Source organism: Hemitrygon akajei, chromosome 1 (genome assembly GCF_048418815.1).
Source record: "Hemitrygon akajei chromosome 1, sHemAka1.3, whole genome shotgun sequence".
Taxonomy (NCBI): Eukaryota; Metazoa; Chordata; class Chondrichthyes; order Myliobatiformes; family Dasyatidae; genus Hemitrygon; species Hemitrygon akajei.
In genome coordinates this window covers 872,669-897,414 of record NC_133124.1, presented here as the reverse complement: position 1 = coordinate 897,414, position 24,746 = coordinate 872,669, and the positions used below count along the sequence as shown (strand labels likewise).

Below are 24,746 nucleotides of genomic sequence, written 5' to 3'. Positions count from 1 at the left end.
TCTGAAGATCAGACCGGATTTATTAAAAACCGTTATTCATCTTTTAACATCAGAAAATTAATTAATATAATTTATACTCCTTCATCTAAAACACCAGAATGTGTTATTTCCTTAGATGCTGAAAAAACGTTTGATAGAGTTGAATGGCCATATTATTTAATACGTTGCAGAATTTTAATTGTAGTTTAAAATTTATATCATGGATTAAATTAATATATTATAAACCTTTGGCTTCGGTTCTTACCAATAATCAGAGATCTCCTTTTTTTCAGTTATCCCAAGGTATGAGGCAAGGCTGTCCTTTAAGTCCTTCATTATTTGACATTGTTTTGGAACCTTTAGCCATTGCCATTCATGAATCACCTAATATTTTTGGTATTACTCGTGGGGAAGGGACTTATAAGTTATCATTATATGCTGATGATTTGTTACTATACATATCTGACCCTGAGAGATCTATTCCTGCTATTTCGTCCTTGCTTACTCAGTTTAGTAGCTTTTCTGGTTACAAACTGAATTTTAATAAGAGTGAATTATTTCCATTGAATATGCAAGTTCCAATTTATAAACACTTACCATTTAAACTTGTTACAGATCATTTTACTTATTTGGGTATTAAAATTACCAAGAAACATAAGGATTTATTTAAAGTTAATTTTTTACCTTTAATTGACCAAATCAAGCAACTTGTTACCAGGTGGTCCCCATTACCTTTGTCATTGGTTGGTCAAATTAATGCTATTAAGATGATAGTATTACCCAAATTTTTATATTTATTCCAAGCATTACCAATTTTTATTCCTAAACCTTTTTTTGATATTATTGACTTTGAAATATCCTCGTATGTGTGGCAAAATAAAAATCCTAGATTAAGTAAAAAATATTTACAGAAGCCTAAGAAGGAGGGTGGTTTGGCTTTGCCAAACCTGAGACTTTACTATTGGGCAGTTAATATTCGATATTTAGTATTTTGGACACAAGAATCAATTATAGTATCTTGCCCACAATGGGTAAATTTGGAATGTAAATCTGTACAAAACTTCTCATTGTTTTCTATTTTAGGATCTTCGCTTCCTTTTGCTTTATCTAAATTGAATAAACAAATAACCAATCCCATAGTTAGACATACATTACAAATATGGTTTCAATTTCATAAATTCTTTGGCTTGAATAAGTTTATCTTATCAAGCCCTATTATATCTAACTCTTTTTTTCCATCCCTCTTTTATGGATCATGCCTTTGTATTATGGTAAACAAAAGGTATAACATGTTTTCGTGATTTTTTTTAGACAATAATTTTATGTCCTCTGAACAGCTATCTAATAAATATAATTTGCCTAAAACTCATTTTTTTAGATACTTGCAAGTTAGAAATTTCTTGAATAACATGTTACAGTTTTTTCCGAAATTATGTCCAATGGACATTACGGAAAAATTTTTAGCTCTGAATCCTTGCCAGAAGGGTTTAGTAGCCATCATTTATAATATGATCATGAAAATACAGCCAGAAGTATCAGGAAAAATTAAGAAGGAATGGGAAAAAGAACTTCATTGTCTGATACCCTCTGAGCAGTGGGAGCAAATTTTACAATTAGTCAATTCTTCTTCTATTTGTGCTAAACATGCCTTAATACAATTTAAGGTTGTACATTGGGCTCATATGTCTAAGGATAAACTTGCTCGATTTTATTCTTATGTTAATCCAACCTGTGACAGATGTCATTCTGAAGTTGCTTCATGGACCCACATGTTTTGGTCTTGCCCTTGCTTGCAAAATTATTAGAAAGATATTTTCAGTATCATTTCAAAAGTTCTGAATATTAAATTGCAAACACATCCTATTACTGCAATTTTTGGTTTACCAATGGTGGATAATAGTTGTTTATCCCCCTCAGCTCGGCGGATGATTGCATTTGTTACATTAATGGCTAGAAGATCTATCCTATTGAATTGGAAAGAAATTAATCCTCCAACCATATTTCAGTGGTTTTCTCAAACTATTTCTTATTTGAGTTTAGAAAAAATTAGAAGTGTTGTTTTTGACCCTTCAATTAAATTTGAAGAAACTTGGAGACCATTTATTCAACATTTTCATATGAGTTAAACTGACTTTTCCTAAACCTTACTTTTATTATCCTTAATTATTTGGATGGAGATACGGAGCTATTGACACTGCTGTGTATATTTGACATAATGCAATGGCCTATGTTGGTTAGGTTTTTTTTGGAGGGTTTTTTTTTTCTTATTTACTCCTTTTTCGTAATCACTATGGATTATCATCTATTTGTATTTATACTTTAACCTAATAATTATGTATTCTCAAACTCTATGTTTCTCTTATGTTTTTTTTAAATTAATAAAAAGATATAAAAAGGAAAAGAAGCACATGTTAAGAAAGTATATGATGTGTTGGCTTTCAATTGTGGGATTGAGTTCAAGAGCCATGAGATAATGTTACAGCTATACAAGACCTTCATTAGGCCCCACTTGGAATACTGTGTTCAGTTCTGGTCCCCTCACCACAGGAAGGATGTGGATACTATAGAGATGAGTGCTGAGGAGATTTACAAGGATGCTGCCTGGATTGCAAAGCATGCCAATGAGAATAGCTTGAGTGAGTTTGGCCTTTTCTCCTCAGAGCAGCAGAGGATGACAGGTAACCTGACAGAGGTGTACAAGATGATGAGAGCATTGATTGTGTAAGATAGCCAAGGCTTTTTCCCAGGACTGAAATGGCTAACACGAGAGGGCATAGTTTTAAGGAGTTTGGAAGTAGTTATGGTGGGGGGGGGGGGGGGGGGGGAGAGAAGAGAGAGAAGGGATGTCAAGGCAAGTTTCTCACATGGAGTGGTGGGTGCATGGAATGCACTGCCAGTGACAGTGGTAGAAGGGGATACAATGGGGTCTTTTAAGAGACTTGGATATGGAGGTATATGGAGCTTAGAAAAATAGAGGACTATGTGGTAGGGAAATTCTAGGCAGTTTCTAGAGTAGGTTACATGGCCAGCACAACATTGTGGGCCAAAGGATCTGTAATGTGCTGTAGATTTCTATGTTCTATGTCTGAGCCACAACTTCCACAGACATCACAGCTTAGTGCCATCTTGACCGGAACACTCTCACTAAACAAGCTACTTCTCCTTGGATATTGGTTGAATGAAGATTGGACAAGTGGTCAGTGTTTGCATTTCAGACAAGCTAATCAACTAAATCTTGGCTGCCTTCATCTGATGCTCAGGTACTTAAGATGGAATCAAACTAGCTCCCTCTCCCCCAACTCAGGCTAAGCTGAAGCTCAGAACATAGCTTGTGTGGAGTTTGGCCAGAGGGAAGGAAAAATAAAGCGCAGAAAAGATGCCCTTGATTTAATTTGAAGCACAATGCAAGTTGCTGATGGATTTACACAAACTTGCCTTCCATGGTCTTTCAGGAATTGGTGGCTCTTCAATCTCAGCATCAATTTCACTAGCTGGTATCCAAGTGTCATAGCTAGTAAGTAATAAAATACAAATTAAACCTCAGATACACAGACAAACTGCAGGAAATACTAAACACACAGCATATCAAGTAGTGACAGAGAAACAGTAGCATTTCAGATCATAACAAGGAAACTCAGGAATATTCAAAGTAAAACAAGCTTATCATACTGATAAGAAAGGGGATATTAGTACAGAGTTTCCGCTTTAGGAAACTGAAATAAACTCAGGTGATCCATGTTCAATCTCCCCAGTGTAGAGACCAAATTGAGAAAAGCCAACTAGTGAAGTACAAATGATTCCCTAGATTAGCACAGCCAAGGAAACCAACAGGGTTTCATATGTGGAGGTATGTCCCGATCTTTTTTGTTGGATGCTGTGTGATTGCCCTGATTGGTTTATCATTGTCACATACTGACAGAACACTAACCCTTCTGAACTTGAAAAAGCCATGGTTCAGAACTTGAATTCTGAATGAATTAAGAATGTGTGGGTGAAGATTAAAAAAAGGCAAAAAATAAAAACCAGAACACAAAATGCTGGAGGAACCAGCAACTCAGGCTGTAACGTCAGCTGTACTCTTTTCCTAGATGCTGCCTGGCCTGCTGAATTCCTCCAGCATTTTGTGTGCATTGCTCCAATCTCCAATATCTGCAAATTTGCTTTTGTTTGCAATAGAATCACAACCAAGTTTAATATCACCGACATACAGTGCCTATAAAAAGTATTCACCCACCTGACCCCCCATCCCCAGGTAGCTTTCATGTTTTATTGTTTAACATTGAATCAGTGGATTTAATTTGGCTTTTCTGACAATGATCAACAGAGACTCTTCAGTGTCAAAGTGAAACTAGATCTCTACATAGTGATTTAAATTAATTACAAACATATAACAGACAAAAACTGATTGTTTAAGTATTTATCCCCTTTAATATGAAACACCAAATCATCACTGGTGCAGCCAATTGGTTTTAGAAGTCACATAATTAGTTAAATAGAGACTATACTTTCTGGAGCTCAGAAGAATGAGAGGGGATCTTATAGAAACAAGGGAATTAAAGGTTATGGGGAAAAGACAGGTAGATGGAGCTGAGGTTACGGACAGATCAGCCATGATCTTATTGAATGGCGGGGCAGGCTCGATGGGCCGGATGGCCTATTCCTGCTCCTATTTCTAATGTTCTTATTACCCGTCAACCATCAAGCACTTAAGCGAAGGGGATAACTACACTTGCGCTTTCATTGAAATGTTCCTACAACTATGGAATCACTTCCAAGGACTCTCCATCTCATGTTCTTGACATTTGTTGTTTATTATTTATTATTATTATTTCTTTCTTTTAGTATTTCCAGTGTGGCATCTTCTACACTCTGGTTGAATGCCCAAGCTGATACAGTCTTTCACTGATTCTATTATGGATATCATTTTATCATCAATTGAGTATGCCTGCAAGAAAATTAATCTCAGGGTGTACATGGTGACATATACGTACTTTGTAAATAAATTTACTTTGAACTTTGATGATGGATGTTGACTTTGTGAGGCATCACCTTTTGAAGGTGTCGATACTGGGGAGGCTAGTGCCCATGATGGAGCTGGCTGATCAAAAAGCACAAACGTACAGTTCTACTAGTTCACACTCTCCACACACAGCATTACCACATTCACAGCAGCACACACCTATCTGGGAACATTCCCCAGTGCACCAGCACCTGCTTGTCTCGTTTCATCACAGGTCTCAACCATTCGTCTGCAACAAAAAACAATGAAGGTCAGAAAAGGAAACAGACATTGAGCTCAGCAAATTTCCTTTGTTTCAACAGGAATGGCAAACAATTTACTTCTGGAACATATGCACCAAAGTTAACTTATTAACTATTTCCAGTATTAATTTAAGCTCCAAATCTATAATCTGGTGGGAACTCAAGTGTAATCACAATATTTCCTACCTTCATCCAGAGAACTTGGAATAGGATAAATTAAATGGGAGGCTTTTGATTTTTCTTCTGTTATAGTTCCCTAAATGTGTAAAAGTGTGTGGATATTAGCAGTCTGAACCAATTTCATACAATTCCATATGTGCATAATACAAAATAAGCAAGACAGACCCTTGCCCATATTTTATACACACTATATCTATATGTTACAATATATATTGTCACAATATGCTAACATAAAAACTATTCTTCAATTAGAAAAATATATACCTGATGTCTCTTAACAATATCTTTCCATTTACTTGCAAGCTTCTGGTCAAGTTCAGGAGAGAGGTAGATCGTCGGTCTTGTCAAACAATTATTCTAAAAAAACAATTTACTCAGTGATAAAGGAACTTCAAAAAATTCTGTAGATTTCAAACAGCAAAGTTCTATAAGCACAGTATCTGCATTGCCATTTAATTATGGAGGAAATCTCTAAGAACTAAATGCAATAGGGGGTGCGTCAAGTTTCTGACAACCTCACGCTGTCAAAATGGTAGGAGCAAGTTAAGTGCTAGGGAAGTACATGGTCATGCAGTTTAGTAAAAGGAATAAGAGCATAGCAGGCACAGCTAAGTAGTTGTGGCACCCAACAGCGACTCCTTTGGTTACATCTTCGAAAACAGTTCCATTTCCATCTTTAATATCTTTATTTCCCTTTCAGGGCCTTTTGAAGACCCTGACCTGGAGTTACATGCTGACTATGGTTCTTTGCGGGACTGGAACCTACTCTCAGAGTTCCGCAATGGCCACTGTCTGGCATGCCAAAGGTTTGGCTTAAGATTTCGGCACAGATTCAGAAGTCTGGGATCGAGGAACAAGAGACAGGCAGATCAAGGGTCAGTGTCACCACAGGAGACTTGTGCTTCGTTGAGGGAGTTGGAACATCTGCTGCTTGCCTGGGGACCCGGGATCTTTGCGATCTTCAGGCACAGAGCTCGAAAAAAGCAACATAACGGACTTTTAACATCGTAAACCAGCGAGTTGTTTGTTATGTCTCCCCGCTCGTTGGAAAACGGTGTCAGCTCTATCTCCCTTATTAGGAGACACGGAGCCCGCAAAATGTCATAGAAACATAGAACATAGAAAACCTACAGCACAATAAAAGCCCTTCGGCCCACAAGGTTCTACCAAACATGTCCCTATCCTGGAAATTACTAGGCTTACCAATAGCCCTCTATTTTTCTAAGCTCCATGTACCTATCCAAAAGTCTCTTAAAAGACCCTATCGTATCCATCTTCACCACCATTGCCAGCAACCCATTCCACGCACACACCACTCTGAGTAAAACACTTACCCCTGACATCACCTCTGTACCTACTCCCCAGCACTTTAACCTGTGTTCTCTTGTGGCAACCATTTCAGCCCTGGGAAAAAGCCTCTGACTATCCACACGATAAACGCCTCTCAACATCTTATACATCCCTATCAGGTCACCACCCCAATCCAGGCAACATCCTTTTAAGTCTCCTCTGCACCCTCTCTATGGCTTCCACATCATTCCTGTAGTAAGGCGAACAGAACTGAGAACAGTACTCCAAGTGGGATCTGACCAGGGTCCAATATAGCTGCAACATTACCTCCCGGCTTCTAAATTCAATTCCACGATTGATGAAGGCCAATACACCATATGCCTTCTTAACCATTGAGTCAACCTACACAGCTACTTTCAGAGTCCTATGAACTTGGACACCAAGATCCCCCCCCATCCTCCACACTGCCAAGACTCTTACCATTAATACCATATTATGCCATCATATTTGACCTACCAAAATGAACCACTTCACACTTATCTAGGCTGAACTCCATCTGCCACTTCTCAACCCAGTTTTGCATCCTATCAATGTCCAACTGTAACCACTGACAGCCCTCCCAACTACGCACAACACCTCCAAATTTTGTGTCATCAGCAAGCTTACTAACCCATCCCTCCACTTCCTCATCAAGGTCATTTATAAAAATCACAAAGAGTAACGAACCCAGATCAGATCCCTGAGGCACACCACTGGTCACTGACCTCCATGCAGAATATGACCCATCTACAACCACTCTTTGCCTTCTGTGGGCAAGCCAGTTCTGGATCCAGAAATCAATGTCCCATTGGATCCCATGCCTCCTTACCTTCTCAATAAGCATTGCATGGGGTACCTTATCAAATGCCTTGCTGAAATCCATATACGCTACATCTACCGCTCTTCCTTCATCAATAGACAATAGACAGTAGGTGCAGGAGTAGGCCATTCGGCCCTTCTAGCCAGCACCGCCATTCACTGTGATCATGGCCGATCATACACAATCAGTACCCCGTTCCTGCCCTCTCCTCATATCCCTTGACCCCGCTTTCTATAAGAGCTCCATCTAACTCTCTCTTGAATGCATCCAGAGACTTGGCCTCCACTACCTTCTGGGGCAGAGCATTCCACATATCCACCACTCTGGGTGAAAATGTTTTTCCGCATCTCTGTTCTAAATGGCCTACCCCTTATTCTTAAACTGTGGCCTCTAGTTCTGGACTCACCCATCAGCGGGAACATACTTCCTGCCTCCAGTGTGTCCAATCCTTTAATAATCTTAAATGTTTCAATCAGATCCCCTCTCATCCTTCTAAATTCCAGTGTATACAAACCCAGTCACTCCAATCTGTCAACATATGACAGTCCCGCCATTCCGGGAATTAACCTTGTGAACCTACGCTGCACTCCCTCAATAGCAAGAATGTCCTTCCTCAAATTTGGAGACCAACACTGCACACAATACTCCAGGTGGGGTCTCACCAGGGCCCTGTACAGCTGCAGAAGGACCTCTTTATTCCTATACTCAATTCCTCTTGTTATAAAAGCCAGTATGCCATTAGCTTTCTTCACTGCGTGCTGTACCTGCATGCTTGCTTTCATTGACTGATGTACAAGAACATGTAGATCTAGTTGTACTTCCCCCTTTCCTAACTTGACTCCATTTAGATAGTAATCTGCCTTCCTGTTCTTGCCACCAAAGTGGATAACCTCACATTTATACACATTAAACTGCATCTGCCATAATTTGCCCACTCACCCAACCTGTCCAAGTCACCCTGCATTCTCATAACATCCTCCTGACATTTCACACTGCCACCCAGCTTTGTGTCATCAGCAAATTTGCTAATGTTACTTTTAATCCCTTCATCTAAATCATTAATGTATATTGTAAACAGCTGCGGTCCCAGCAGCGAACCTTGCGGTACCCCACTGGTCACAGCCTGTCATTCCAAAAGGGACCCATTAATCACAACTCTTTGTTTCCTGTCAGCCAGCCAATTTTCAATCCATGTCAGTACTCTGCCCCCAATACCATGTGCCCTAATTTTGCCCACTAATCTCCTATGTGGGACTTTATCAAAAGCTTTCTGGAAGTCCAGGTACACTACATTCACTGGCTCTCCTTTGTCCATTTTCATAGTTACATCCTCAAAAAACTCCAGAAGATTAGTCAAGCATGATTTTCCCTTCATAAATCCATGCTGACTAGGATTGATCCTTCTACTGCTATCCAAATGTGTCGTAATTTCCTCTTTTATAATTGACTCCAGCATCTTTCCCACCACTGACGTCAGGCTAACCCGTCTATAATTACGTTTTCTCTCTCTCTCCTTTCTTGAAAAGTGGGACAACATTAGCCACCCTCCAATCAGCAGGAACTGTTCCTGAATCTATAGAACATTGGAAAATGATTACCAATGCGTCCACGATTTCTAGAGCCACCTCTTTAAGTACCCTGGGATGCAGACCATCAGGTCCCGGGGACTTAGCAGCCTTCAGACTCAACAGTCTATCCAACACCGTTTCTTCCCTAATACAAATTTCCTTCAGTTCATCCTTTACCCTAGTTCCTTTGGCCACTATTACATCTGGGAGATTGTTTGTGTCTTCCCTAGTGAAGACAGATCCAAAGTACCTGTTCAACTCATCTGCCATTTCCTTGTTCCCCATAATAAATTCACCCGTTTCTGTCTTCAATGGCCCAATTTTGGTCTTAACTATGTTTTTGCTATTCACATACCTAAAGAAGCTTTTACTATCCTCCTTTATATTCTTGGCTAGTTTACCTTCGTACCTCATTTTTTCTTGGCGTATTGCCTTTTTTGTTATCTTCTATTGCTCTTTAAAAGCTTCCCAGTCCTCCGGTTTCCTGCTCATCTTTGCTATGTTATACTTCTTCTCTTTTATTTTTATACTGCCCTTTACTTCCTTCGTCAGCCACGGCCACCCCTTACTCCCCCTTAGGATCTTTCTTCCTCTTTGGAATGAACCGATCCTGCACCTTCTGCATTATTCCCAGAAATACCTGCCATTTTTGTTCCACTGTCTTCCCTGCTGGGGTATTGTTCCATTGAACTTTGGCCAGCTCCTCCCTATAGCTCCAGTTCCCTTTGTTCAACTGTAATACTGACACATCCGATTTTCCCTTCTCCTTCTCAAATTGTAGGTTAAATCATATCATATTATGGTCACTACCTCCTAATGGTTCCTTTACCTCAAGGTCCCTGATCAAATCCGGTTCATTGCACAACACTGTATCTAGAATTGCCTTCTCCCTGGTAGGCTCCAATACAAGCTGTTCTAAGAATCCATCTCGGAAGCACTCCACAAACTCCCTTTCTTGGGGTCCAGTACCATTCTGACTCTCCCAGTCTACCTTCATGTTGAAATCCCCCATGACAACTGTATCATTACCTTTGCGACATGCCAATTTTAACTCTTCATTCAACTTACACCCTACATCCAGACTGCTGTTTGGGGGCCTGTAGATAACTCCCATTAGGGTCTTTCTACCCTTAGAATTTCTCAGTTCTATCCATACTGACTCTACATCCCCAGATTCTATGCCCCCCCCCCCTCGCAAGGGTCTGAATATCATTCCTCACCAACAGAGCCACCCCACCCCCTCTGCCAGTCAGTCTGTCCTTTCGATAAGATGTATATCCTTGAATATGCATTTCCCAGGCCCTGTCCGCTTGAAGCCATGTCCCAGTTATTCCCACAACATCATACTTGCCAATTTCCAACTGAGCCTCAAGCTCATCTACTTTATTCCTTATACTTCGTGCATTCATATATAATACTTCTAATTCGGTACTCCCCTCTCCTTTCATATCAATTCCTATTTCACTTGGCCACACTGTACGATCTCTTCTTGAGCTTTCTACTCCATTGATTCTGTTGTCCTTTTTAACTTTTCTTATTTTCACTTTCCCTTTAACTCCATCCTTATATTTCCAGTTCATCCCCTCCCCCACACTACTTTGTTTAAACACATCTGTGTTGCAGTGGCAAACCTGTCTGCCAGAATGCTGGTCCCCCGCCTATTAAGGTGCAACCCGTCCCTTTTGTACAATTCATCCCTGCCCCAAAACAGATCCCAGTGGTCCAAGAATGTAAATCCTTGCTTCCTGCACCAGTTCCTCAGCCACACATTTAGATCCATTATCTCCCTGTTCCTGCCCTCTCCAGCACGAAGAATTGGAAGCAAACCAGAGATAACCACCCGGGAAGTCCTGTTTTTCAGACTTCTTCCAAGCTCTCTGAAGTTCTGCTGCAGAATGTCCTTCCTCTTCTTCCCGATGTCATTTGCGCCGACATGCACTACCACTTCCGGCTGTTCACCTTCACCCTTGAGGATTCCCTGCAATCGGTCTGTGATGTCCTGGATCCTAGCACCAGGGAGGCAACACACCATCCTTAAATCTCGCCTGTTGCCGCAGAAACCCCTTTCCGTACCTCTTACTATGGAGTCCCCTACTACCACGGCTCTTCCTGATGTCTGACTCCTCGGCTCTGCTTCTGCACCAATTTTCGGCTCACAGACCTGTCCGCCTCTCAGACTGGCAGTATCTTCTATCCTGACAGCTTCCAAGGTGAACCTGTTTACGAGAGGTACATCCCCTGGGGTCTCCTGTACTTCAAGCATCCTTTCCTTCCTCATCGTCACCCCCTTTCTCTCTTTCTGTATCCTAGGTGTAACGACCTCACTGTAGGTCCTGTCCAGAAAACCCTCGTTTTCGCGGATAAACCTGAGGTCATCCAGTTCTTTCTTCAGTGCTGAAACATGCTCCTTCAGAAGCTGAATCTGGACACACTTTCCACAGCTGTAGCAGCCGGGGGCACCATCAGTGCCCCTGACCTCCCACATCATGCACGTAGCACACTGAATCAGCTTAGCGGTCATGTCTTCACCCTCTGCAATTGTAGTCTCCTCGCCGAAGACTCTCAAGCCAAAGACTAGCACTTTTCACACCAGGCACTTCCCTTGACCAGGCCACTTCCCGACAGGAAACCAATGTGTTTAGTCACATCCTCAAAAAATTCAGTCAGGCTCATAAGGCACGACCTGCCCTTGACTACTCCTAATCATATTATACCTCTCCAAATGTTCATAAATCCTGCCTCTCAGGATCTTCTCCATCAACTTACCAACCACTGAGGTAAGACTCATTGGTCTATAACTTCCTGGTCTATCTCTGCTCCCTTTCTTGAATAAAGCAACAACATTCGCAACCCTCCAATCTTCTGGAACCTCTCCTGTCCCCATTGATGATGCAAAGATCATCGCCAGAGGCTCAGCAATTTCCTCCCTCGCCTTCCACAGTAGCCTGGGATACATCTCATCCGGACCCGGCAACTTATCCAACTTGATGCTTTCCAAAAGCTCCAGAACATCCTCTTTCTTAATAGCTACATGCTCAAGCTTTTCAATCTGCTGCAAGTCATCACTATTATCACCAAGAGCCTTTTCCATAGTGAATACTGAAGTATTCATTAAGTACCTCTGCTATTTCCTTCGGTTCCATACACACTTTCCCACTGTTACATTTGCTAAGACCTATTCTTTCATGTCTTATCCAACTGCTCTTCACATACTTGTCGAATGCTTCAGGGTTTTCTTTAATTCTGCCCGCCAAGGCCATCTCATGGCCCCTTCTGGCTTTCCTAATTTCCTTCTTAAGCTCCTTCCTATTAGTCTTATAATCTTTTAGATCTCCAACATTACCTAGCTCTCTGAACCTTTTGCAAGCTTTTCTATTCTTCTTGACCATATTTAATACAGTCTTTGTACACCACGGTTCCTGCACCATACCATAACTTCTCTGTCTCACTGGAACGTACCTATGCAGAACTTCACACAAATATTCCCTGAACTTTTGCTGCATTTTTTCCGGACTTTTCCTTGAGAACATCTGTTTCTAATTTAAGCTTCCAATTTCCTGCCCGATAGCCTCATAATTCCCCTTACTCCAATTAAACGCTTTTCTAACTTGTCTGTTCCTATCTCTCTCCAATACTATGGTAAAGGAGATAGAATTATGATCACTATCCCCAAAATGCTCTCCCACTGAGAGATATGACACCTGACCAGGTTCATTTCCCAATACCAAATCAAGTACAGCCTCTCCTCTTGTAGGCTTAGCTGTATATTGTGTCAAGAAACCTTCCTGAACACACCTAACAAACTCCATGCCCTTGCTCTAGGGAGATACCAATCTATATTTGGAAAATTGAAATCTCCCATCACGACAACTCTGTTATTATTACACCTTTCCAGGATCTGCTTCCCTATCTGCTCCTTGATATCCCTGTTACTACTGGGCGGCCTATAAAAAACACCCAGTAAATTTACTGACCCCTTCCTGTTCCTAATCTCCACCCACAGAGACTCCGTAGACACATGACATCCACCTTTTCTGCAGCTGTGACACTATCTCTGATCAACAGTGCCATGCCCCCACCTCTTTTGCCTCCCTCCCTGTCCTTTCTGAAACCTCTAAAACCCAGCACTTCAAGTAACCATTCCTGTCCCTGAGCCATCCAAGTCTCTGTAATGGCCACCACATCATATCTTCAAGTACTGATCCATGCTCTAACCCATCCACTTTGTTCAGAACACTCCTTGCATTAAAATAGATACATCTCAAACCTTTGGTCTGAGTGCGTCCCTTCTCTTATTACCTGCCTATCCTCCCTCACATGCTGTCTCCTATCTTTTTCTATTTGAGAGCCAGATGCCTCTTCCCCAGTCTCTTCAGTTTGGCACCTGAGAACATTCTATCACATACAAACCTTTGATTTCAGTCCACACAAGCAGTCCTCGCATGACCTTTATCCTCCTCCACCTCACTATCTGCTCTCACACTCTAGTTCCCCTCCTCTTGCAAATCCCCTGGAGCAGCACTAGCTACCCTACCCGAATGTCGAATTATCGGGTGAACAATGTAGTCTTTGGGGTAACTGCAAGTCTATGTCTTTGCTATAGCTTTGCTCACACTTGAATGCTATAGCAGGTGCGCTTTTTCTTTGCCGGTGGGGGGGAGGGGAATTGTTGCTCGCTGCCGCTTGCTGGAGGGAGGGGAATGGGGAGGGAGATTTTGGGGTTCTAACATTTAAATGTCATTCGTTCTTGGGGCACTCCTCTGTTTTCGTGGATGGCTACGAAGAAAAAGCATTTCAGGATGTATATTGTATATATTTCTCTGACATTAAATTGCACGTTTGAACCTTTTCCAAATGGGGAGAAAATTAAAAAATAAATCACAGGTGCAAAATGACCTCGTGCAGGATTCCCTAAAGATTAATTTGCAGGGCCAGTCAAAGATAGTGAAGGCAAATACAATGTTAGCATTCATTTCAAGAGGACTAGAATACAAAACCACAAGACAATACAAGACCACACCTGGAGTATTGTGTGCAGTTTTGGTTCCCTAATCTGAGGAAAGACATTCTTGCCATAGAGGGAGTACAAAGAAGGTTCACCAGATTGACTCCTGGGATGGCAGGACTTTCATATGAAGAAAGACTGGATCGACTGGGCTTATACTCACTGGAATTTAGAAGATTGAGGGGGGATCTTATTGAAATGTATAAAATTCTAAAGGGATTGGACAGGCTAGATGCAGGAAGATTGTTCCCGATGTTGGAGAAGTCCAGAATGAGGGGTCACAGTTTAAGGATAATGGGGAAGCCTTTTAGGACCGAGATGAGGAAAAACTTCTTCACACAGAGAGTGGTGAATCTGTGGAATTCTCTGCCACAGGAAACAGTTGAGGCCAGTTCATTGGCTATATTTAAGAGGGAGTTAGATATGGCCCTTGTGGCTAAAGGGATCAGGGGGTATGGAGAGAAGGCAGGTACAGGGTTCTGAGTTGGATGATGAGCCATGATCTTACTGAATGGTGGTGCAGGCTCGAAGGGCCGAATGGCCTACTCCTGCACCCATTTTCTATGTTTCTAAAAACAAGAATGTGATGCAGAGGCTTTCTAAAGACATTGGTCACACCGTACAGAGTATTGAGAGCATTTTGGGTCCATATTGTGAGAGGATCCAGAGAAAGTTCATAACAATACTCCCAGGAATGAAAGAGTTAACATATGAGGAGTGTTTGATGGCTCTGATCCTGGACTTGCTGGAGGTAAGAAAGATCTCATTGAAACCTACAGAATGTTGAAAGGCCTAGATAAAGCCGATAATAGAGTCTTAAGAGCCTCTTAGAAAGGAGGCTCATGGAGCTTAGAAAAATAGAGGGTGATGTGCAAGGGAAATTCTAGGTAGAGTCTAGAGCAGAACAATATTGTGGGCTGAAAGTCTGTAATGGGCTATAAATTTCTATTTTCTATAGAGTGGACATGGAGAGGATGTTTCCTATAGTAGTTGAGTCTAGGACCAAAGGGCACAGTCTCAGTATAGAGGGATGTTCCTTTAGAACAGCAATGAGGGATTTCTTTTGCCAGAGGGTAGTGAATCTGTGGAATTTACCAGTCAGCTTTGGAAGCCAGGTCACTGGATGCACTTAAGGCAGAGGCTGACATGTTCCTGATTCATCAGGACATAACGCTTCAAACATGGCCACAAAATACTAAATTCCTGAGAAAGCAAATGATTTTCCTCAGTGTTGCATGTGCACTAAATCATGTGGTTTCTAAGTGTTTATCATGAGTTTACAACTACTGAATTAACTTCACGCTACCACAGCATCTCCCAAGAATAACACAGGAATAAATTGCCAACCAAATCAGTACAGAATATCCTGTCAGATGAAAACTGTACCAGAAAAATGAAAAAACACTGCAGATGCAGCAAAGCTGAAGTAACAGAAAATATCAGAAATATTCAGCTAATTTGGCCACGCTTATGAGAAGAGAAACAGGAATTTATGCCCTGATGAAGGGTCACTCCACAAAATGTCAACTATTTATTCCTCTCCATAGATGCTGCCTGACCCGAGTTTTGTATGTGTTGCTCTGGGTTTCCAGCATCAGCAGAATCTCATGTTCAAGACATTATGTCTCAGACACTTCATTAGGAAAGCCGTGATCTTCTCACCATTGCAGTCTGACCTACTGACAAACATACCTGCACCAAAGTCTTTTCTATTGTCATAAACATCTCTACATTACGATCCATTCTGGATGGATTTTGCAGGTCAAATCGTCTCCTAAAAAAAAAAAGCAAAATGTGGCATTTATTAATCACTGACCAGTCTGAAAAATTAAAGTTCAAATCTCAAAGTACATTATCAAAGTATGTACAAAGTATACAACCTTGAGATTCATCTTTTTGCAGATAGCCACAAAATAAATACTATATAATCTGTTTATAGAAAAACTGTCACACAAGACTATCAAACTTGCAAAAGAACAAATCGCAAACAAATAACACAATATTAATCGGCAGACCGCAGAATCCCAAAAATGAGTCCACAACTGGAAGCAACCAAGGCGAATGAAGCCAGTCCAGGGGTTGATGGCCACAACCAACAAATCAATCAGTTCAGTGACATGTCAATGGTTGCAGGCCACAGTAGCAGATCCAGTTCCATGCCAAAGCACCTCAATAAAATCACGCAAATAGATAGATAGATAGATACTTTATTCATCCCCATGGGGAAATTCAACTTTTTTTCCAATGTCCCATACACTTGTTGTAGCAAAACTAATTACATACAATACTTAACTCAGTAAAAAAAATATGATATGCATCTAAATCACCATCTCAAAAAGCATTAATAATAGCTTTAAAAAGTTCTTAAGTCCTGGCGGTAGAATTGTAAAGCCTAATGGCATTGGGGAGTATTGACCTCTTCATCCTGTCTGAGGAGCATTGCATCGATAGTAACCTGTTGCTGAAACTGCTTCTCTGTCTCTGGATGGTGCTATGTAGAGGATGTTCAGAGTTATCCATAATTGACCGTAGCCTACTCAGCACCCTTCGCTCAGCTACCGATGTTAAACTCTCCAGTACTTTGCCCACGACAGAGCCCGCCTTCCTTACCAGCTTATTAAGACGTGAGGCGTCCCTCTTCTTAATGCTTCCTCCCCAACACGCCACCACAAAGAAGAGGGCGCTCTCCACAACTGACTGACCATGAAGCATGTTCATTGCTGAGGCCATTAAACATCAAACCACAGCCAAAAGTGAATCTGCAGTCATGAGCAGCTGATGTGATTGAAACCTGCAGTACAGGACCCAGGACTCCTGCAGCTGCTACCTGCAGCAGCCAAGAGGGAGATCGATCAAAAGTAGGAACATGGCACTGAAAATCCATTCATTCTCTGCTCTCGTCTCCATTTTAATCTGGCTCCAGACATTAAGTGGTGTGGAGTACAGGTGGCCCCCGCTTTTTGAACGTTCGCTTTACGACAACTCGCTGTTACGAAAGACTTACATTAGTACCTCTTTTTGCTAACCAAAGAGGATTTTCGCTTTTACAAAAAAAAGACGCCCGCTTTATACGTGTTTACCCTGAGAAAGACTACAATGACCGTGAAGCCTTGTGCAGGCAGTTGTTTGTACATGCGTGTACGTGCCGATTTTTTTTCTCCAAATCGATTTTGGCTCGCTGACTTCCCAAGTTTGATAAATGAAACTACACCGTACCTAAAATATACATCCTATATAAAGTAGAAATATTGATCATATCATTCCTGCTTTTACTATATGTTAGTGTTATTTTAGGTTTTATGTGTTATTTGCTTTGATTTGGTAGGTTATTTTTTTGGGTCTGGGAACACTCAAAAATTTTTCCCATATAAATTAATGGAAATTGCTTCTTCGATTTACGACATTTCGGATTACTAACGGTTTCATAGGAACACTCTACCTTCGGATTGCAGGGGAAGCCTGTAATGGAGCTGAACATGGATAAGTGTTCCTGTGGTGAACTACATATACCTGTCTGGGCTGCTCCTGTGGCTCCTCCCACAGACCCCTGTATAAAGGCGATTGAGGCCTGATGCCCGGCCTCATTCTCCAGGATGTAGTGTTGTTCATTCTTCCAGTCAATAAAAGCCGATATCTCGCTTCTTACGTCTCAGAGTGAGTTATTGATGGTGCATCAGTTCCACCATTAGGAATAGATGCAGCGTGCACCCCCAGCAAAAGCCGCAGCTGCACCCCATGCCAATCCCCCAGGTCCTTTAGTCAGCCAAAGAAATACATACTTAAAATACTGCAATCCATCACAGTTCAGGAGAAGGAATTGGGACTTTATTTCTTACATCTTTCACATACACAGGTAAAAACCTTTACGTCACCGTCTAAATGTGCAATCATAGTAATTTATAATAATTTATAACAAATAGAACAGTCAATGTAACATAGAAATACACTCAAATCAGGGCAAGTTAATCAGTCTGATGGCCTGGTGGAAGAAGCTGTCCCAGAGTCTGATGGTCCTGCTTTTATGCCGCGGTACCATTTCCCAGATGGTAGCAGCTGGAGTAGACTGTGGCTGTGCTGGCTCGGGTCCCCAAAGATCCTACACCTGTCTTTGTAAGTATCCTGAATCATGGGAAGTTCACAATTACACAGATGTTCTGGGCTGTCCGCACCACTCTCTGTAGAATCCTGTAACTAAGGGAGGTACAGTTCCATTACCAGACAGTGATGCAGCCAGTCAAGATGTTCTCAATTGTGTCCCTGTAGAAAGGTCTTAGGATTTGGGGACCCATACCAAACTTCCTCAACCATCTGAGATGAAAGAGGTGCTGTTGTGCCTTTTTCACCACACAGCTGGAGTGTACAGACCATGTGAGGTCCTCGGTGATGTGGATGGCAAGGAACTTAAAGCTGTTTACCCTCTCAATACCTCAGATCCATTGATGTAAATAGGGGTTAGTTCATCTCCATTCCTCCTGTAATCCACAACCAGCTCCTTTATTTTTGCAACATTGAGGGAGAGGTTGTTTCCTTGACGCTACTGTGTCAGATGACTTCTTCCCTGTAGGCCACCTCGTTATTGTTTAAGATTAGGCCAATCAATGTAGTGTTGTCAGCAAATTTAATTAGCAGATTTGAGCTGTGACAATACAGGCATGGTATACAGGGAGTAAAAGAGGGGACAGTACACTATCCTAAGGGGCTCCCGTGTTGTGAGTCAGAGGCATGGAGGTGAGGGAGATCAGTCTTATCACCTGCCAGCAATCTGACAGGAAGTCCAGGATCCCGCTGCACAAGGCAGGGTGAAGGCCGAGGTCTCTGAGCTTCTTGCCGAGCCTGGATGGATTTATGGTATTGAATGATGAACTGTAGTCCAAGAACAGCATTCTGATGTGAGAATTCTTCTTTGCCAGATGTGCAAGGACGGTATGTAGACCAGTGGCTATTGCGTCGTCTCTCGATCGGTTGTGCCAGTAAGCGAATTGAAGGGAGTCCAGTTTGGGTCGTAGAAAGCTGCAGATGTAATCCTTGACCAGCCTCTCAAAGCATTTGCTTATTGTTGAAGTGAATGCAACAGGACACCAGTCATTCAGGCATTTTACCTTGGTCTTTTTTGATACACGGACAATGATGGATAATATGAAGCAGGAGGGCTCTATACACTGGGAGAGGGAGAGATCCAGTGGTTTTGTAAACTGCCCATAAGCTGTCTGCAAGATGTCGCCGTTGGTCATAGATTAAGAAGTTAATGGAGTGCCAATCAAATGTTCTGGTATTGAGGATACATCTATACAAATCCCTGCAGTATCTGGTGACCCAATGATCTCTGTCTCGGAGGACAACATCAAAACATCTTTCAAGAGCGTGAACTCTTGTAAGGTGTTAATTCCTGATGGTATACTGACTACAGCTCAGCATTCAACACAATCATACCCTCATTTCTAATCAAAAAGCTCCAAAACCTGGGCCTCTGTACCTCCCTCTGCAACCAGATCCTTGACTTCTTCACCAGACCAGTCTTTACAGAATAAAATAACACCCCCTTCTCACTGACAACCAACACAGACACACCAAGGATATGTGCTTGGCCCAATGTTCTCTCTCCACACCCACAACTGTGTGGCTCAACACAGATCAAATATCCATCAAAACAAAATGATGCTAATGTAATTTCTGCCCATAATGTTTATGCCTCTCATCTTATGATTCAATCCTGGAATCCATTCAATCCTGGAATCATTTTCATGAACCTCCTTTGAACACTCTCTAGTTTCAGCACATCTTTTCGAAGATAAGGGACCCAAACCTGCTCACGATACTCCAAGTGAGGCCTCACCAGTGCTTTAGCAAATTCACTATTATATCCTTGCTTTTATATTCTAGTCCTCTTGAAATGAATGCTAACATTCCATTTGTCTTCCTCATCACAGACTCAACCTACAAATTAACCTTTAGGGAGTCCTGCACAAGGACTCCCAAGTCCCTTTGCCCTCAGATTTTTTTTGTATTTTCTCTCCAATTAGAAAAGAGTCAATCCTTTAATTTCTTCTACCAAAGTACATGACCATACACTTCACAACACTGGATTTCATTTCTTTGGCAAGGACTCTCCTACCCCCACCGATGACCCCTTCTCCCGTCTTCAACCCTCCTCCTCTTCATGGACACCCCGCTCTGGTCTTCTGCCTGCTCTGGATCTCTTTATTGCTTATTGCCGACAGGACATCAACCGTCTTGACTTCACCACACCCTGTTCCAATTCCAACCTCACTCCTTCCAAACGCTCTGCTCTACACTCCCTCCGCACCAATCCCAACCTCACTATAAAACCTGCTGATAAGGGGGGAGCTGTTGTTGTCTGGCGTACTGATCTCTACCTGGCCGAGGCACAGCGACAACTCTCTGATAACACCTCTTATTTACCCCTTGATCATGATCCCACTAAGGAGCACCAGGCCACTGTCTCCAATACCATCACCAACCTTATTAGCTCGGGGGATCTCCCATCCACTACCACAAACCTCATAGTTCCCACACCCCGCACTTCCCGTTTCTACCTCCTACCCAAGATCCACAAACCTGCCCGTCCAGGTAGACCTATTGTCTCAGCTTGCTCCTGCCCCACTGAACTCATTTCTGCATACCTTGACACTGTCTTATCCCCCCTTGTTCAATCTCTTCCCACCTATGTTCGTGACACTTCTCATGCTTTGAATTTTTTCAATGATTTTAAGTTCCCTGGCCCCCTCCGTCTTATTTTCACCATGGACGTCTAGTCCCTATATACCTCCATCCCCCACCGAAATGGTCTCGAAGCTCTTCGGTTTTTTTTGGGATTCCAGACCTAACCAAATCCCCTCTACCACCACTCTCCTTCATCTAGCGGAATTAGTTCTTACTCTCAATAATTTCTCCTTTGGCTCCTCCCACTTCCTCCAAACCAAGGGTGTAGCCATGGGCACCCGTATGGGTCCCAGTTATGCCTGCCTTTTTGTTGGCTTTGTGGAACAGTCCATGTTCCAAGGCTATACCGGTATCCATCCCTCTCTTTTCCTTCGCTACATCGACGACTGCATTGGCGCTGCCTCTTGCACGCGTGCTGAGCTCATCGACTTCATTAACTCTGCCTCCAACTTTCACCCTGCCCTCAAATTTACCTGGTCCATTTCTGACACCTCCCTCCCCTTCCTTGATCTTTCTGTCTCCATCTCTGGAGATGGCCTATCTACTGATATCTACTATAAACCTACAGACTCTCACAGCTACCTAGACTATTCCTCTTTCCACCCTGTCTCTTGCAAAAAGGCTATCCCCTTCTCACAATTCCTCCGTCTCCGCCACATCTGCTCTCAGGATGAGGCTTTTCTTTCCAGGAACAAGGAGATGTCTTCCTTTTTTAAGCAAAGGGGCTTCCCTTCGTCCACCATCAAATCTGCTCTCAAACGCATCTCTCCCATTTCCCGCACATCTGCCCTCACCCCCATCCACCTGCCACCCCACTCGGGATAGGGTTCCCCTTGTCCTTACCTACCACCCCACCAGCCTCCAGGTCCAACATATAATTCTCCGTAACTTCCGCCACCTCCAACGGGATCCCACTACCAAACACATTTTTCCCTCCCCCCCCTTTCTACTTTTCGCAGGGATCGCTCCCTACGCGACTCCCTTGTCCACTCATCCCCCCCATCCCTTCCCACCGATCTCCCTCCTGGCACTTATCCTTGTAAACGGAACAAGTGCTATACCTGCCCTTACACTTCCTCCCTCACCACCATTCAGGGCCCCAGACAGTCCTTCCACGTGAGGCGACACTTCACCTGTGAGTCGGCTGGTGTGGTATACTGCCAATATACCGGTATGCTCCCGGTGTGGCCTTTTATATATTGGCGAGACCCGACGCAGACTGGGAGACCGTTTTGCTGAACACCTACGCTCAGTCCGTCAGAGAAAGCAGGATCTCCCAGTGGCCACACATTTTAATTCCACGTCCCATTCCCATTCTGATATGTCTATCCATGGCCTCCTCTACTGTCAAGAAGAATCCACACTCAGTTTGGAGGAACAACACCTTATATACTGGCTGGGTAGCCTCCAACCTGATGGCATGAACATTGACTTCTCTAACTTCCGTTAATGCCCCTCCTCCCCTTCTTACCCCATCCCTGACATATTTAGTTGTTTGCCTGTTCTCCATCTCCCTCTGGTGCTTCCCCCCACCCTCCTTTCTTTCTCCTGAGGCCTCCCATCCCATGATCCTTTCCCTTCTCCAGCTCTGTATCACTTTCGCTAATCACCTTTCCAGCTCTTAGCTTCATCCCACCCCCTCTGGTCTACTCCTATCATTTCGCATTTCCCCCTCCACTTTCAAATCTCTTACTATCTTTCCTTTCGGTTAATCCTGATGAAGGGTCTCAGCCCGAAACGTCGACATCGCTTCTCCCTATAGATGCTGCCTAGCCTGCTGTGTTCTACCAACATTTTGTGTGTTGCTGTTTGAATTTCCAGCATCTGCAGATTTCCTCGTGTTTGCCCCTTAATAATCTTATCTGTTTCAATCAGATTCCCTCTCATCCTCCTAAATTCCAGTGTATACAAGCACGGTCATTCCAATCTTTCAGCATGTGACAGTCCTGCCATTCCGGGAATTAACCTCATGAAACTACGCTGCACTCCCTCAATAGCAAGAATGCCTTTCCTCAAATACAATACTCCAGGTGTGGTCACACCAGGGCCCTGTACAACTGCAGAAGGACCTCTGCTCCTAGACTCAACTCTCCTTGTTATGAAGGCCAACATGCCATTGGCTTTCTTCACTGCCTGCTGTACCTGCACGCTTACTTACAGTGACTGATGAACAAAGACATCTAGAATCACCAATGAGAGGGAATTTGATGACGGTGAGGACAATATGAGGGAGGGTGATTTCTGGAGCATGTTGATATCAGGGGAGAGGTGGTTTTGGAGTTGTTAAAATACATTAGGACGAATAAGTCCCCGAGGCCTGACAAAATATTCCCCAGGCTGCTCCACGAGGTGAGGGAAGAGATTGCTGAGCCTCTGGCTAGGATCCTTATGTCCTCATTGTCCATGGGAATGGTACCGGAGTATTGGAGGTAGACGAATGTTGTCCCCTTGTTCAAAAAAGGTAGTAAGGATAGTCCGGGTAATTATAGACCAGTAAGCCTTACGTCTGTGGTGGGAAAGCTGTTGGAAAAGATTCTTAGAGATAGGATCCAAGGGCATTTAGAGAATCATGGTCTGATCAGACAGTCAGCATGGCTTTGTGAAGGGCAGACTGTCTAACAAGCCTGATAAGAGCTCTTTGAGGTGGTGACCAGACATATAGATGAGGGTAGTGCAGTGAATGTGATCTACATGGATTTTAGTAAGGCATTTGACAAGGATCAACATGGTAGGCTTATTTAAAAAGTCAGAAGGCATTGGATCCAGGGATGTTTGGCCAGGTGGATTCAGAATTGGCTTGCCTGCAGAAGGCAGAGGGTCGTGGTGGAGGGAGTATATTCAGATTGGAGGGATGTGACTAGAGGTGTCCCACAAGGATCGGTTCTAGGACCTCTAATTTTCATGATTTTTATTAACCACCTGGATGTGGGGGTAGAAGGGTGGGTTGGCAAGTCTGCAGACGATCCAAAGGTTGGTGGTGTTGTAGGTAGTGTAGAGGATTGTCGAAGATTGCAGAGAGACATTGATAGGATGCAGAAGTGGGCTGAGAAGTGGCAGATGGAGTTCAACCCAGAGAAGTGTGAGGTGGTACACTTTGGAAGGACAAACTCCAAGGCAGAGTACAAAGTAAATGGCAGGATACTTGGTAGTATGGAGGAGCAGAGGGATCTGGGGGTACATGTCCACAGATACCTGAAAGTTGCCTCACAAGTAGATAGGGTAGTTAAGAAAGCTTATGGAGTGTTAGCTTTCATAAGTTGAGGGATAGAGTTTAAGAGTCGCGGGGTAATGATGCAGCTCTATAAAACTTTGGTTAGGCCACACTTGGAGTACTGTGTCCAGTTCTGGTCGCTTCACTATAGGAAGGATGTGGAAGCATTGGAAAGGGTACAGAGGAGATTTACCAGGATGCTGCCTGGTTTAGAGAGTAAGGATTATGATCAGAGATTAAGGGAGCTAGGGCTTTGCTCTCTGCAGAGAAGGAGGATGAGAGGAGACATGATAGAGGGACACAAGATATTAAGAGGAATAGATAGAGTGGACAGCCAGCACCTCTTCCCCAGGGCACCACTGCTCAATACACAAGGATGTGGCTTTAAGTTAAAGGGTGGGAAGTTTAAGAGGGATATTACAGGAAGGATTTTTACTCAGAGAATGGTTGGTGTGTGGAATGCACTGCCTGAGTCAGTGGTGGAGGCAGATACATTAGTGAAATTTAAAAGACTACTAGACAAGTATTTGGAGGAATTTAAGGTGGGGAATTATTTGGGAGGCAGGGTATAAGGATCAGCACAACATTGTGGTCCAAAGGGCCTGAACTGTGCTGTACTATTCTATGTTCTGTAAGATCTCTGAGATTCTAACCTGGTCTCAATATATCGATGTGGTTACAAAGAAGGCAAGAGATGGCTATACTTCATTA

At 42.9% G+C, this 24,746-nt stretch overlaps 1 protein-coding gene across 4 annotated transcripts in view; it reads right to left on the bottom strand.

Moving 5' to 3' along the window:
- smarcc1a (SWI/SNF related BAF chromatin remodeling complex subunit C1a) overlaps positions 1–24,746 on the bottom strand; it is a 286,601-nt gene that overhangs the window by 230,902 nt on the left and 30,953 nt on the right. For all 4 annotated transcript variants that reach the window (XM_073070120.1, XM_073069954.1, XM_073070033.1 and 1 more), the window contains exons 4-8: positions 15,836–15,917; positions 5,686–5,778; positions 5,428–5,497; positions 5,159–5,228; positions 3,415–3,490 (exon numbers count right to left, since the gene is read on the bottom strand). In XM_073070120.1, coding sequence (XP_072926221.1) covers positions 3,415–3,490; positions 5,159–5,228; positions 5,428–5,497; positions 5,686–5,778; positions 15,836–15,917 — 391 coding nt within the window. The remainder of the gene's footprint in view (positions 1–3,414; positions 3,491–5,158; positions 5,229–5,427; positions 5,498–5,685; positions 5,779–15,835; positions 15,918–24,746) is intronic.